This window comes from Lycium ferocissimum, chromosome 2 (genome assembly GCF_029784015.1).
Source record: "Lycium ferocissimum isolate CSIRO_LF1 chromosome 2, AGI_CSIRO_Lferr_CH_V1, whole genome shotgun sequence".
Classification (NCBI taxonomy): Eukaryota; Viridiplantae; Streptophyta; class Magnoliopsida; order Solanales; family Solanaceae; genus Lycium; species Lycium ferocissimum.
This window is the reverse complement of record NC_081343.1, coordinates 35989732-36001226: the sequence shown is the minus strand read 5'-3', so window position 1 is coordinate 36001226 and position 11495 is coordinate 35989732. Positions and strand designations below refer to the sequence as shown.

Genomic DNA, 11495 nt, shown 5'->3' with positions numbered 1-11495 from the left:
AATAACCATAAGTAGAACTCACAAAGCTTCGACGAAACTCAATCGAAAAAGTATATTCCTATCTTTTGTCCATCTTCTATATCATTACTAATAATCTCAAATACTTTAAAAGGTCACTCACATTACCTCATATACATACTCATAACGCGATTTCAAATCCTTTAGGTTACCGGTCACCTCGAGATACTTAAGACAACCATATTTATAACGATATTCTTACTAACTCGATTAACTTTCCTTGAACCTTCTTAACTCATTCTTTCTTGTTTTAATACAAGTAGCAAGGATTATTATGGAGTGTGACATTCTCCCTCCTTTAGAACATTCGTCCTCGCATGTCAAATGAGGACTAAAACTCGTCAATTAAATAACCGAATCACCCGTTATCGCAGACTATAGACAGCAAGATTTGACCACGAAAAGGGTGTTTTAGGAATATTATGCCTAAAAGTGCTAAACGACCAAATGGGTCGTTACATTTAAACATGAAGAGAGGACGAACAATAGCAATGCAAATTTGCACCAAAAGTTATTTTAATGCTCCTACACATAACTTGTTCACTTTTGACTTTTCACGTTCTTTGAAAATTAATAAATCAAGTATATATTTTATCATAATATCCATAGTTATTGGTATATAGTCTCAATAGCCTCAGAAAATGATTTGAAAATGAATAATTAATGTGAAGGGTAAAATAAGAAGAAGATTTTTTTTTTTCCTTGATATGTTAACATAGACAAGTAAAATTAAAGGAAGGGAGTGACATTTATCCCTATTTTCCTTCATTGTCAATACTTTACTTATTTACTCTCCTTTGCAGTCTCTGATTATTGTTTCTTTACATTTATAAAATGTATTACTTTATATTTTCATTTCAGAATTAAAATTTGGTGATTAATGATATAACATATATCTTTCTAATTTTGATTTTTTTTGTAACAATTAATATAAAAAATTATAATATATTTTTTAATTAATTTAATAAAAATATTTTAGTCCAATATATACAACAAAATGATTTTTATGTTTGGATCTGAATAGTTACTTAATTGAAATGGATATCAACCTATCGGTATACATATAAAATATTAAAGAATTTAAAAGAAAAAATTTAGAATCAAAATATTAATTTCCTTCATATTCTTACTAATTTTCTTTTACATCAATGAACAACTTTAATTGTCATGATAATGATAAAAAAGTCTGACTCTTTCCATCTCAAAGACTTTTAATTACAACTAAAGTGATGGTACATAAAATACATTTTGTATTATATAATAACAATTAAAATGTTTTTAAAAGTTATTTTCAAAATATAAACCTTAATGACTGACTAATTAAAGTGAATAGACATGTTCGGCCCGTGCATCGCACGGGCATGTATTGCTAGTTTCCATTAGGGCATCTCCAACCCATTGCACCATTTTTTGCACCAAAATGGTGCAAATTACTCCAACCCATTGCATCATTTTTTGCACCAAAAAAGAATATTCCTTTTATATTCTTCTCTCTCTTTTATATTATATTATTTTCTTTTACTTAAATTTTATTTTTAATTTCATAAAAAAATCCTTTCTTTTTTTTTCTTTTTTACATATCCATCCCATGTAATTCATAATCTTTTGTTATATAATCATTTAATATAAAATTATTTTATACCATAAAATTTTAAATAATATAAACTGTAAGCAAATATTATATGTTATACATATTAATGGATAATTCAAATAAAAGTGAAATCATCGATAAAATATAATTAAATAAATACTATTACTTTAAGGTAGAATTTATTTTAATTTCTACATAAATATTCAACTTCCATGATTAGTACATTGCTCCGATAAATGCTCTACTAATGCATTATGAAGTGCAAAATGAGCATCTTTGTTCTTAATTTTTTTGTGTCGAGCTAAAAATTGTTCAAATCGATAATTTTCATCTTCTACCATTTCTACTGTTGGAGTTGGACCTTCCCAAGCATCTTGAATTGGTGCATTAAGATCACGCTCATCCTCGATTATCATATTGTGCAGTATAATACATGATGTTAATATATCATGTAGCACTTCTTTTCTCCAAAAACGCGACGGCCCTGCAATAATTGCAAAACTGCGAAGGCACGTTCAACATCTTTTCGACATGATTCTTGTTTCGTCGCGAAATATTTCTTCTTTTGAGACCATTTTGGATAAAAGAAGTCAACAATTTCAACAGCCACAACTACAACAATCTTCTGCCCCATACACTCAATATTTTACTGATATTGGAGGATCTGAAAACGACCTACCAGAGTACTAAATTATTGTTATAATTTTCTAAATTATTATGTTGTTTAATGTATTTTCAATTTTAATGTATTGAACATTGTTATGTTATTGATCATTGTGTTGTTATTGAACATTGTGTTATAATTGTGTTATATATTCGAAATTATTATGTTATTGAACATTGTGTTATTTATTAACAACATATTATATTTTATATTTGCACTTTTCATTTTTCGATGGTTATATTTTTTAATACAATTATAACTTATAATAAAATTAACTTACAATTTTATATAAAATAATATATACGAAAATTAATTTATAAAACTTACACTCCAAAATTAAGATGTAAAATTAGTATTATAAGATATTACATAAAAAATAATTAGTTATATTAGGAATCTAAAATTATAAATTAAAATTTATAATATGTTAAATTAAAAGTGTTATATAATAAAAAAAACGGAAAAGGCTCAAATATGCCATCCAACCATCAGAAATGGCTCATTTATGCACTCATCAATAGTTTGGCTCATTTATGCCATCAAACTATAGGAAATGGCTCATTTATGCCATCGAACTATAGAAAATGGCTCATTTATGCCACTCATCAATAGTTTGACTCATTTATGCCATAGCCTATTATCAAAATGACTCATCGATGCCATATTTCATTAAAACTGATTTTACAATACCATATATGACACGTGGCCTCCAACTAGATTATGGTTGTGGGTGGGTAAGGTGTATGGATCGGGTTTTTTATTAATTTGATATTTAAAATTAGGCTGGTTTAATTAAACGACGTAGACCTCTAATTGGAGCCACGTGTTATATCTGGTATTATAAAACCGGCGTTAATGAAAAATGGCATAAATGAGTCATTTTGGTAACGGGCGATGGCATAAATAAGTCAAACTATTGATGAGTGACATAAATGAGTCATTTCCTATAGTTCGATGGCGTAAATGAGTCATTTCCTATAGTTCGATGGCACAAATGAGCCAAACTATTAACGAGTGGCATAAATGAGTCATTTTCGATAGTTGGATGGCATATTTGAGCCTTTTCCGTAAAAAAAAAATAATAAAATATTAATGAATAGTAATGGTGTAGATGAATAGGTATATTAGGAATCTAAATGTAAAAATTAAAATTTATAATATGTTAAATTAAAAGTGTTATATAATAAAAAAATAATAATAAATTATTAATGAATAGTAATGGTGCAATGAATAGTGTTGCACCAAATTTGGTGCAACACTATTCATGCACCAAAATGGTGCAAAAAAATAGAATAAGGTTGGAGCTCCAAAATACCATTTTTTGCACCAAAATAGCATTTGGTGCAAAAAATGATGCAAGGTTGGAGATGGCCTTATAGACCTCCAAATAGGGGTGGGCGTTCGGTTGTTCGGTTCGATTTTTTCAAAGTTCGGTTTCGATTTTTTTAAAGTGGAAACCGAACACCGCACCGAATTAGTTCTGTTCGGTATGGTGTTTTGAAGTTTGGTTCGGTTCGGTTTCAGTTTTCTAATTCGGTTTTTGGCATTGGTTAAGCAATAGTCACCCGTTACTAAATGATTCATGATCAACGAGAAGAAGCACCGCAAGCGGCCGCGAAGAAGAATCCAAGAAGAATTAGCGGCAACCGGCGGCGGCCACGGCAAGAAGAAGCGGCAAGAATCGCAGGCGGCCCGGAACCGAGCCTAAAGCCCGGCTGCAAGACCAAGCACGGCAAAGACCGCGGCCGGCCCAGAAATAAAATCAGTACCTTAACAGAGGAAACCAGTAACAACATGCAAAAAACAGCGCACACGGTAAAAACGAGCAACACAAATAACATAAGTTTAAAACAAGTAGCATCCAAACAACACAAATTTCTTAAAATCTAGCTCCAAATACAAAACATTAGCTGTCACGAACTAAGTCTTAAATCCATCGTCTTAACACAATACTAGCAATCACAATTTGTCCGAAATTCACCAAATTCAAAACATAAGCTTAAATTTGAAGGCGAATTTGCCTCTCTTGTTGACGCTCAAGACATTTCTCAATATGCTTCAACAAGGAACTTGTGCCAGTCACTCTTGGATTATATTTAAGTATCATACTGCATGTCAAGCACCTTACTTTACGCCCTTCTTCATTGTCTTGAACTATCGCAAAGTATTCCCAAACATGTGAACGAGCTTTAGGAGACATGGTTGAACTTGAACTGTTGAACATGATAAGAAGTAAGATAAAACCAAAAGTTAGAATATAACTTTCAAGATAAAAGAACAAAGCTACAAAATAAAATATTGAACTTACCACTAGTAGCAAAAAATAGCAATTTGCAATCAAACATCAACAATGCAAGGATCTCTTCCACTATTTGCCATCTCTAAAGATAATTTAATCAAATATGTCATACAACATAAATAAGAATATGATTTTTGCACTAAAACACACAAAAATATATAAAACCTTACCAAGTTCAAGTTTCTCAAGATACTCCAAACTTCCTTCCACACTAACGGGTTTAGTCTCTTCTCTAAGCCAATCTTGAGAACAAATAAGAGATTGCACATATTTAGGAGCTAATGAACTTCTAAATGGATCAAGAATACGCCCACCGGTACTAAATGCACATTCCGATGCCACACTAGAAACCGGAATAGCCAATACATCATGAGCCAACTCTGAAAGAACGGGAAATCTAGGAGCATTTACTTTCCACCAATCTAAGATTGAAAACTCAACAGGTTCATCTTCAAGCTCTTGATCTTCACTAATGTATCTATCCAACTCCGATTTAGCACCCGCACACCCAGAATCTTGTTTCTTCAAGTGAAGCTTAGCTCTCAAAGCTTTTTTTTTTCAAAGAGGTGTCAGAATTAGAAGATACATCAGATGAGCATTGAGATGAAGAAGATGTAGATGAAGATGATTTATGATGAAATTCTCTTGAATAATTTTTTAGATACTCTCCAAACAAAGATTTCATATAATCATACACTCTTCGCTTACTTTCTTTCCTACTTTCTCACCAAATAGCTCTTCAAGCCCAAAGTTAACATACACAAACTTATTATGAGGATCCAACACGGAAGCAATAAAAATCATTTTGTTCATCTTTTCGGGATCCCCCCAATACTTTTTGAACTTTTGTCTCATTCGCTCAACCATTAGACTCAAACTAACGTCTTCACTTTCTAAACACACTTTCAAATGTACATCAAGCTCACATATATCCTCAAAATGAACATTAGAAGTAACGTAATGTGAACCTGAAACCTTTACTGTGAGCTCATGAAATCTTTCAAGAAACTTTACCACATTCCTTACATTCGCCCAATCATCACATGCGACAGGGCCTGCAACACTTCCATCTTTAAGAACATTTTAAAGTGAGCTCCTCTTGCCGAAGATGATCTAACATACCTTACCATTTGCCTAACACGTTTGACAGAAGCATCAATTTCCTTCAAACCTTCTTGCACAATTAGATTAAGTATGTGAGCCATACATCTCACATGAAGATGCTTACCATCCATTATATTAGTTTCCCAATTATTTAACTGTTTAGACAATTCTCTAACTGTAACATCGTTGGAAGAAGCATTATCAACAGTAACAGTAAAAATCTGATCCAAGTTCCAATAAAGCAAACAAGTGCCAATAGCCTCTGCCATATGCTCACCCTTATGACTAGTGATAGGGCAAAAATTCAATATTTTTTTATGCAAAACCCAATCTCTATCAATATAGTGAGCAGTCAAACACATATAATTAATTCTTTGCAACGATGTCCATGTGTCAGTGGTAAGGCAAATTTTTTGCTTTTGCTTCTCTAAAAAACTTCTTCAAATCTAGTCTCAATTCATCATAACGTCCATAACAATCCCTTGTTCTTGTTCTACGGGAAGGAACTTGAAATAAAGGTTGGGCTACTTGCATAAACTTCTTGAAGCCTTCCTTTTCTACAAAGCTAAATGGTAGTTCATCTATAATTATCATCTCAACTAAAGCCCTCCTAATTAATTGTTGATCAAATTCCCAACGCGCTCATGCTCATCCGTAGATGCAAAATTTATCTTTTTCTGAGTGCTAGTTTCAATCTTGGCTTTATATGGTAGGCAAGCGACGAGATATTATTTTTCCAATTCCTACGTAGGCTAAGTCGCGTCAACTTTGTCAAAGATATAGGGGGCTGCATGTACGCTTTTCAAACTTTCAAAGGCATGAATTAAAACATGGCTTTTATATCTTTTTTTCCCTTCTATTTTTGTTTTCATCTGGATGGCGACATTTATTCTGACCCAATTAATTTGAAGTCAAATAATTTCTTAAGTCAGTTGTAAAAAATGAGAAGTACCTCTTTGACAAGGGATTTTTATTCACACAGACCTCCAATTAAAGATAAAGAAATCATTGCTTAAAGCGCCATTTTGTTGCTGGTTAGAGAGTTATTTAGCGTTAAACTTAACGCTATCAAAATTTTATATATTGTTTGATTGCAAAAATAGGAAAAAGCAATTTCCACATAGAATCTAACATAAGTTATACTACAACGTTTGGTTGCTTTTCCTCTTTTCAACACAGAACATAACATTTCTAAAACAATGTTTGATACATGTATTCCTTTTTTGCATAACTAATACATATATAAATTATGAGAATAACTAATACATGAATAACTAAATCCTACATAATTAATTCATGCATTTTAATACCCGTATAACTAATTCATGTATTACTTAATTACCTACATAACTCTAACCAGCAATTAAACGACCCTTACAAGTTTAACTTCTATTCTCCATCCATCTCATCATTGCGTAGGAATTTAACCTTTATAAATTGATTGTGTATGTAAAATAAATTCAACATTAGGTCACCTATAATATGACACAAATAATTACCTATAAAAATGAAAAAGACAATTTGAAAAATAAGATAAAGTATTTGCTAGACTATATTGAAATACATTGATACTGTTAGAAATTCTTAAATTATAGCGTATATAAATAAAATTAACCCCATAGCATATATTCAAACCTGCTAGCTCCGAGGTGGTTGTGGCGTTATTCGGTAGTTACACATGGAAACAATTGACTAAAACCTAAAAACTCCAATATATAAATCCTTGGCCCCCAAATTCCAACTAGCATTCGAAGGTAATTAACTAATCAGTCTTAATTAGTAGCAGTTGAGTAAAAGATTTTTCTATATATAGAGCAAACATAGAAAATATAGAAATTCTATACGTTGGTGTTGCCCAAATTAGACTCTCCAATCCACATTCTACAACATTTCTAAGCTGAACAATAATGACATTTTTTTGTTCAAAATTATGAAACTACCTGACAATTTCCTACATTTGATAAATCAATTCATCTAACATCACTATACTCACGTTGAATTTGAATAACAGTTAGCCACCTTTAGTAGTCAAAAACTAGCCCACTCGTTTACTAGTATCAATTGGCATGAACCAACACAAGGAGAAATCACAAAAAGTACCAACTAAACAACTAAGTTTTTCTCTAAGGGTTCACCATAGTTCATTAATTGTTCTGCTACACTCTTCTCCGGAAACTACGTATTACAGAATTGCCAACCATCACTAGTTTTCACCCGGAGGAATTTATTGCACGAAAACACTACTTTATTCTTTGGAATCTCAATAATGGCGAGATTTTTGGACTTCATTTTGCTTCTTCTTTTGGTTACTTCAGTTAATTTTTTCCCTTCTGAAGCACGTCCTCTCAATATCTTGAAGATTTACGACCCTGACTTTGACAATGTGGCAACTTTTGATTGGTTAACTTTAGGTTCTATTAAGGATGGGCCTAGTCTTGGTGTTGGCCATAAGTTGACAAACAGAGTACAAACGCTTGAAGGAATTAAGGAGTCAGGTCCAAGCCCTGGAGCAGGACACTAAGTTGTCACTGGCAATCATCAATTGTGACATGAACCACTATAGTGTAATATTTGGCATGCCTTAAATTTTTATTAATATTGATTTGTTTCATTCTTTGCATATATAATGTGTTATTCGCTTTAAGCTAGGCAGATCTAGAATTTGGAGCATATGGGATTCTGAATTTGAAATTTATACATTTGAACTTTATTATGAACACATATTTAGTAAAATTTTTAGTAGATTTGGACGAAAGTTATTGAATTATGTCAAACCCATACCGTCCATGCTAGCTACGCTGGCCCTAGCTACCTGTACCGCTGTACCATTATTAATGCTAATTATAGGAAATTATTTTTAGTAAGTTAAAAGATTCCATAGTATCGTTCTATACCATGATTGTATAATGCAACCACAGATGATATATATCATTATATATATCTACTTTACATTTGGCCGTTTAGTGCCTTAATTTTTCAATTCGTAAATGATGACTTTAAAAATGAAAAGAAATTTGATAGACCAAACTCATACCATAATGCGTATCATTGAGATAAAGTGCATGATAGTATTTTCACTGAAGAATTGGACTTTCGCCGCATAATCAAATATATTCAAGTCATTGGATAAGTGACAAATCTGAAAAATAAACAGTTAGAAAACGTGTTATACTAAACCATACTCCCGGATAAAAAAAAGTATCCACTTAGCCTTTTTTTCTTGGGTAAAAAAAAAAGTGTCTACTTATTAAATCAAGAAACAATGAACCTTCTCTTTTCAAATTTGCCCCCCCTATTAAGTGTTATATAATCAAATCTCAATGTCTATTTAATTAAGGATAGCTTAGTCAATTTACATATTTGTTATTTATTGAAGTGAGTAGTTTCTTAAGGGGTGTGCAAATGATTAAGTGGACTCTTTTTTTGTTTCAGAGGGAGTAATAAATAAAGTTGTTAGCTTGAAAAATTGTTTTAGATATATAAGTTTCGGGGAATGATTGCTAATAATCATTTCCGACATCCCCGAGCAATTACTCCGTCCGTCCCATTTAAGTGCATATTATTTGATCGGACATAGATTTTAACTATATAAACACAATTGCGAATCTTTTTTGACTATGCAAGTGCAATTTAAAAACATGACTATATAGATACAATGTATTGTATTCCTCTGTATTTTTTTTTTAAAATTTTAAACAGAAAAAGGGTCAAATATCCCCTGTACTATCGGAAAAGGGCCAAATATACCCTTCGTTATACTTTGGGTTCAAATATACCCGTGACGTTATATTTTGGGTCCAAATATATCCCTCCTCCATTAAGATGTACAAAGTGGACATGTATTCACATGTGGCACTGACGTTTTGGTGAGGTGGACGCCACGTGGCATGCCACCTCACATCCCTTACTTCCTCCCCTCACATCCTCACCTAATGTCATTACGCCCCTCAAACTATCTTCACCATCTCCACTGGCACTACCATCCATCTGTGCCGTACAATGGCACTAATGAGTATTGGATGGGTTAACGGCAGACGTAGTTGTCATTGTACGGCGGAGTTTCAAAAAAATTTCAACTTCTCTCCATTTCATATCCATCATTCATCCTTTTTCCGTACAAATATACTTTAAAATACAACAACAACATATCCAGTGAAATCGCATACAGTGGGGGTATGGGGAGGATCTCTATCCTGGGAGATAGAGAGGTTATTTTCGGCAGACCCTTGCCACAAGAATATGCAATGCAAAGCAGTATAAATAGTCATGGCGCAAATATACTTTTAAATAAATTATAAAAAAGTTAAAGTTATTTTAGTCATTTTACAAATGGAATAGCTTATTTGCACCAAACACATCAACTGCTTCTTATCAATTTCAACAATTTTATATCCAAACCTGCCAGGTCCAAGGTGGTTGTGGCGTTATCGGTAGTTACACATGGAAACAATTGACTAAAACATGAAAATTTCCAATACTGTATATAAATCCTTGGTCCCCAAATCCCATTAGATTTTGAAGGTTAATTAACTAATCAGTCTTAATTAGTAGCAGTTGAGTAAAAGGTTTTTCTATAAATAGAGCAACCATAGAAAAATATCGACATTCTAAATGTTGGTGCTGCCCAAATTAGACTATCCTGTCCACATTCTACAACATTTCCAAGTTGATTATGATATGACTTTTTTTTTTTTTTTTTTTTTTGTTCAAAATCAAGAAACTACCTAACAATTTCCTACATTTGATAAATCAATTCATCTAACATCACTATACTCACGTTGAATTTGAATAACAGTAAGCCACCTTTAGTAGTCAAAAACTAGCCCACTTGTTAACTAGTATAAATTGGCATGAACCAACACAAGGACAACTCACAAAAAGTACCAACTAAACAATTTAGTTTCTCTCTAAAGGTTCACCATAGTTCATTAACTGTTCTGCTACACTCTTCTCCGAAACTACATACTACAGAATTGCCTACAGTCACTAGTTTTCAGCCGAAGAGGTTTATTGCACGAAAACACTAGTTTAGTCTTTGTAATCTCAATAATGGCGAGATTTTTGGACTTCATTTTGCTTCTTCTTTTGGTTACTTCGGTTAATTTTTTGGCTTTTGAAGCACGTCCTCTCAATATCTTGAAGATTCACGACTCTGGCTTTGGTTCTGGCTTTGGCAATGTGGCAACTTTTGATTGGTTAACTTTAGGTTCTATTAAGGATGGGCCTAGTCCTGGTGTTGGCCATAAGTTTACAACTAGCCAAACTGTTGGAGGAATTAAGGCAGGTCCAAGCCCTGGAGAAGGACACAAAGTTGTCACAGGCAATCATCAATAATTCAATAGTGATATATGAACCACTATATATAGTATAATTGGTTGCATGCATTAAAATTTAATTGATATTAATTTGTTCCATTCTTTGCATATATAGTGTTTAGTTTGATTTTAGTTAGGTGAATCTAGGATTCGGAATAAATTCAGTAAGTTTTTCAATAAATATATAGATTTGTACCAAAGTCATTAAGTTTTGCGGAATCCGTACTTTTCATGCTAGCTCTGTCCTGGCTACCTGTATTAACAATGCTAATTATAGCAAAATTTAGTAAGTATCTTAAAGGATTCCTTAGTATCGATCGTTCTATGCTATGATTGTATAATGCAACCACGGATGATATATCATTATATCTACTTTACAGTTTACATTTGGTCTTTTGGTGCCTTAACTTTTAATTCATACAGCAAATGATGCTAATTTATCACGATTGAGTGATAATTGAGATATAGAAGTATACAATAGTATTTTCACTAAAGAATGGAAGT

The 11495-nt window shown here is 32.3% G+C and overlaps 2 protein-coding genes across 2 annotated transcripts; both read left to right on the top strand.

Moving 5' to 3' along the window:
- The first annotated feature begins 7942 nt into the window (after positions 1 to 7942).
- On the top strand, positions 7943 to 8325 carry LOC132048006 (PAMP-induced secreted peptide 2-like). The gene has a single exon (XM_059438954.1). It carries the CDS (start codon positions 7943 to 7945, stop codon positions 8195 to 8197), a length of 255 nt encoding a protein of 84 aa, XP_059294937.1. The 3' UTR covers positions 8198 to 8325.
- Positions 8326 to 10566: 2241 nt separating this feature from the next.
- On the top strand, positions 10567 to 11228 carry LOC132048005 (PAMP-induced secreted peptide 2-like). The gene has a single exon (XM_059438953.1). It carries the CDS (start codon positions 10726 to 10728, stop codon positions 11008 to 11010), a length of 285 nt encoding a protein of 94 aa, XP_059294936.1. The 5' UTR covers positions 10567 to 10725; the 3' UTR covers positions 11011 to 11228.
- The last annotated feature ends 267 nt before the right edge of the window (positions 11229 to 11495 follow it).

What these genes read in the sequence shown, in the direction of transcription:
- LOC132048006 (XM_059438954.1), top strand. Translation starts at nt 7,943, where the DNA reads ATGGCGAGATTTTTGGACTTCATTTTGCTTCTTCTTTTGGTTACTTCA.
- LOC132048005 (XM_059438953.1), top strand. Translation starts at nt 10,726, where the DNA reads ATGGCGAGATTTTTGGACTTCATTTTGCTTCTTCTTTTGGTTACTTCG.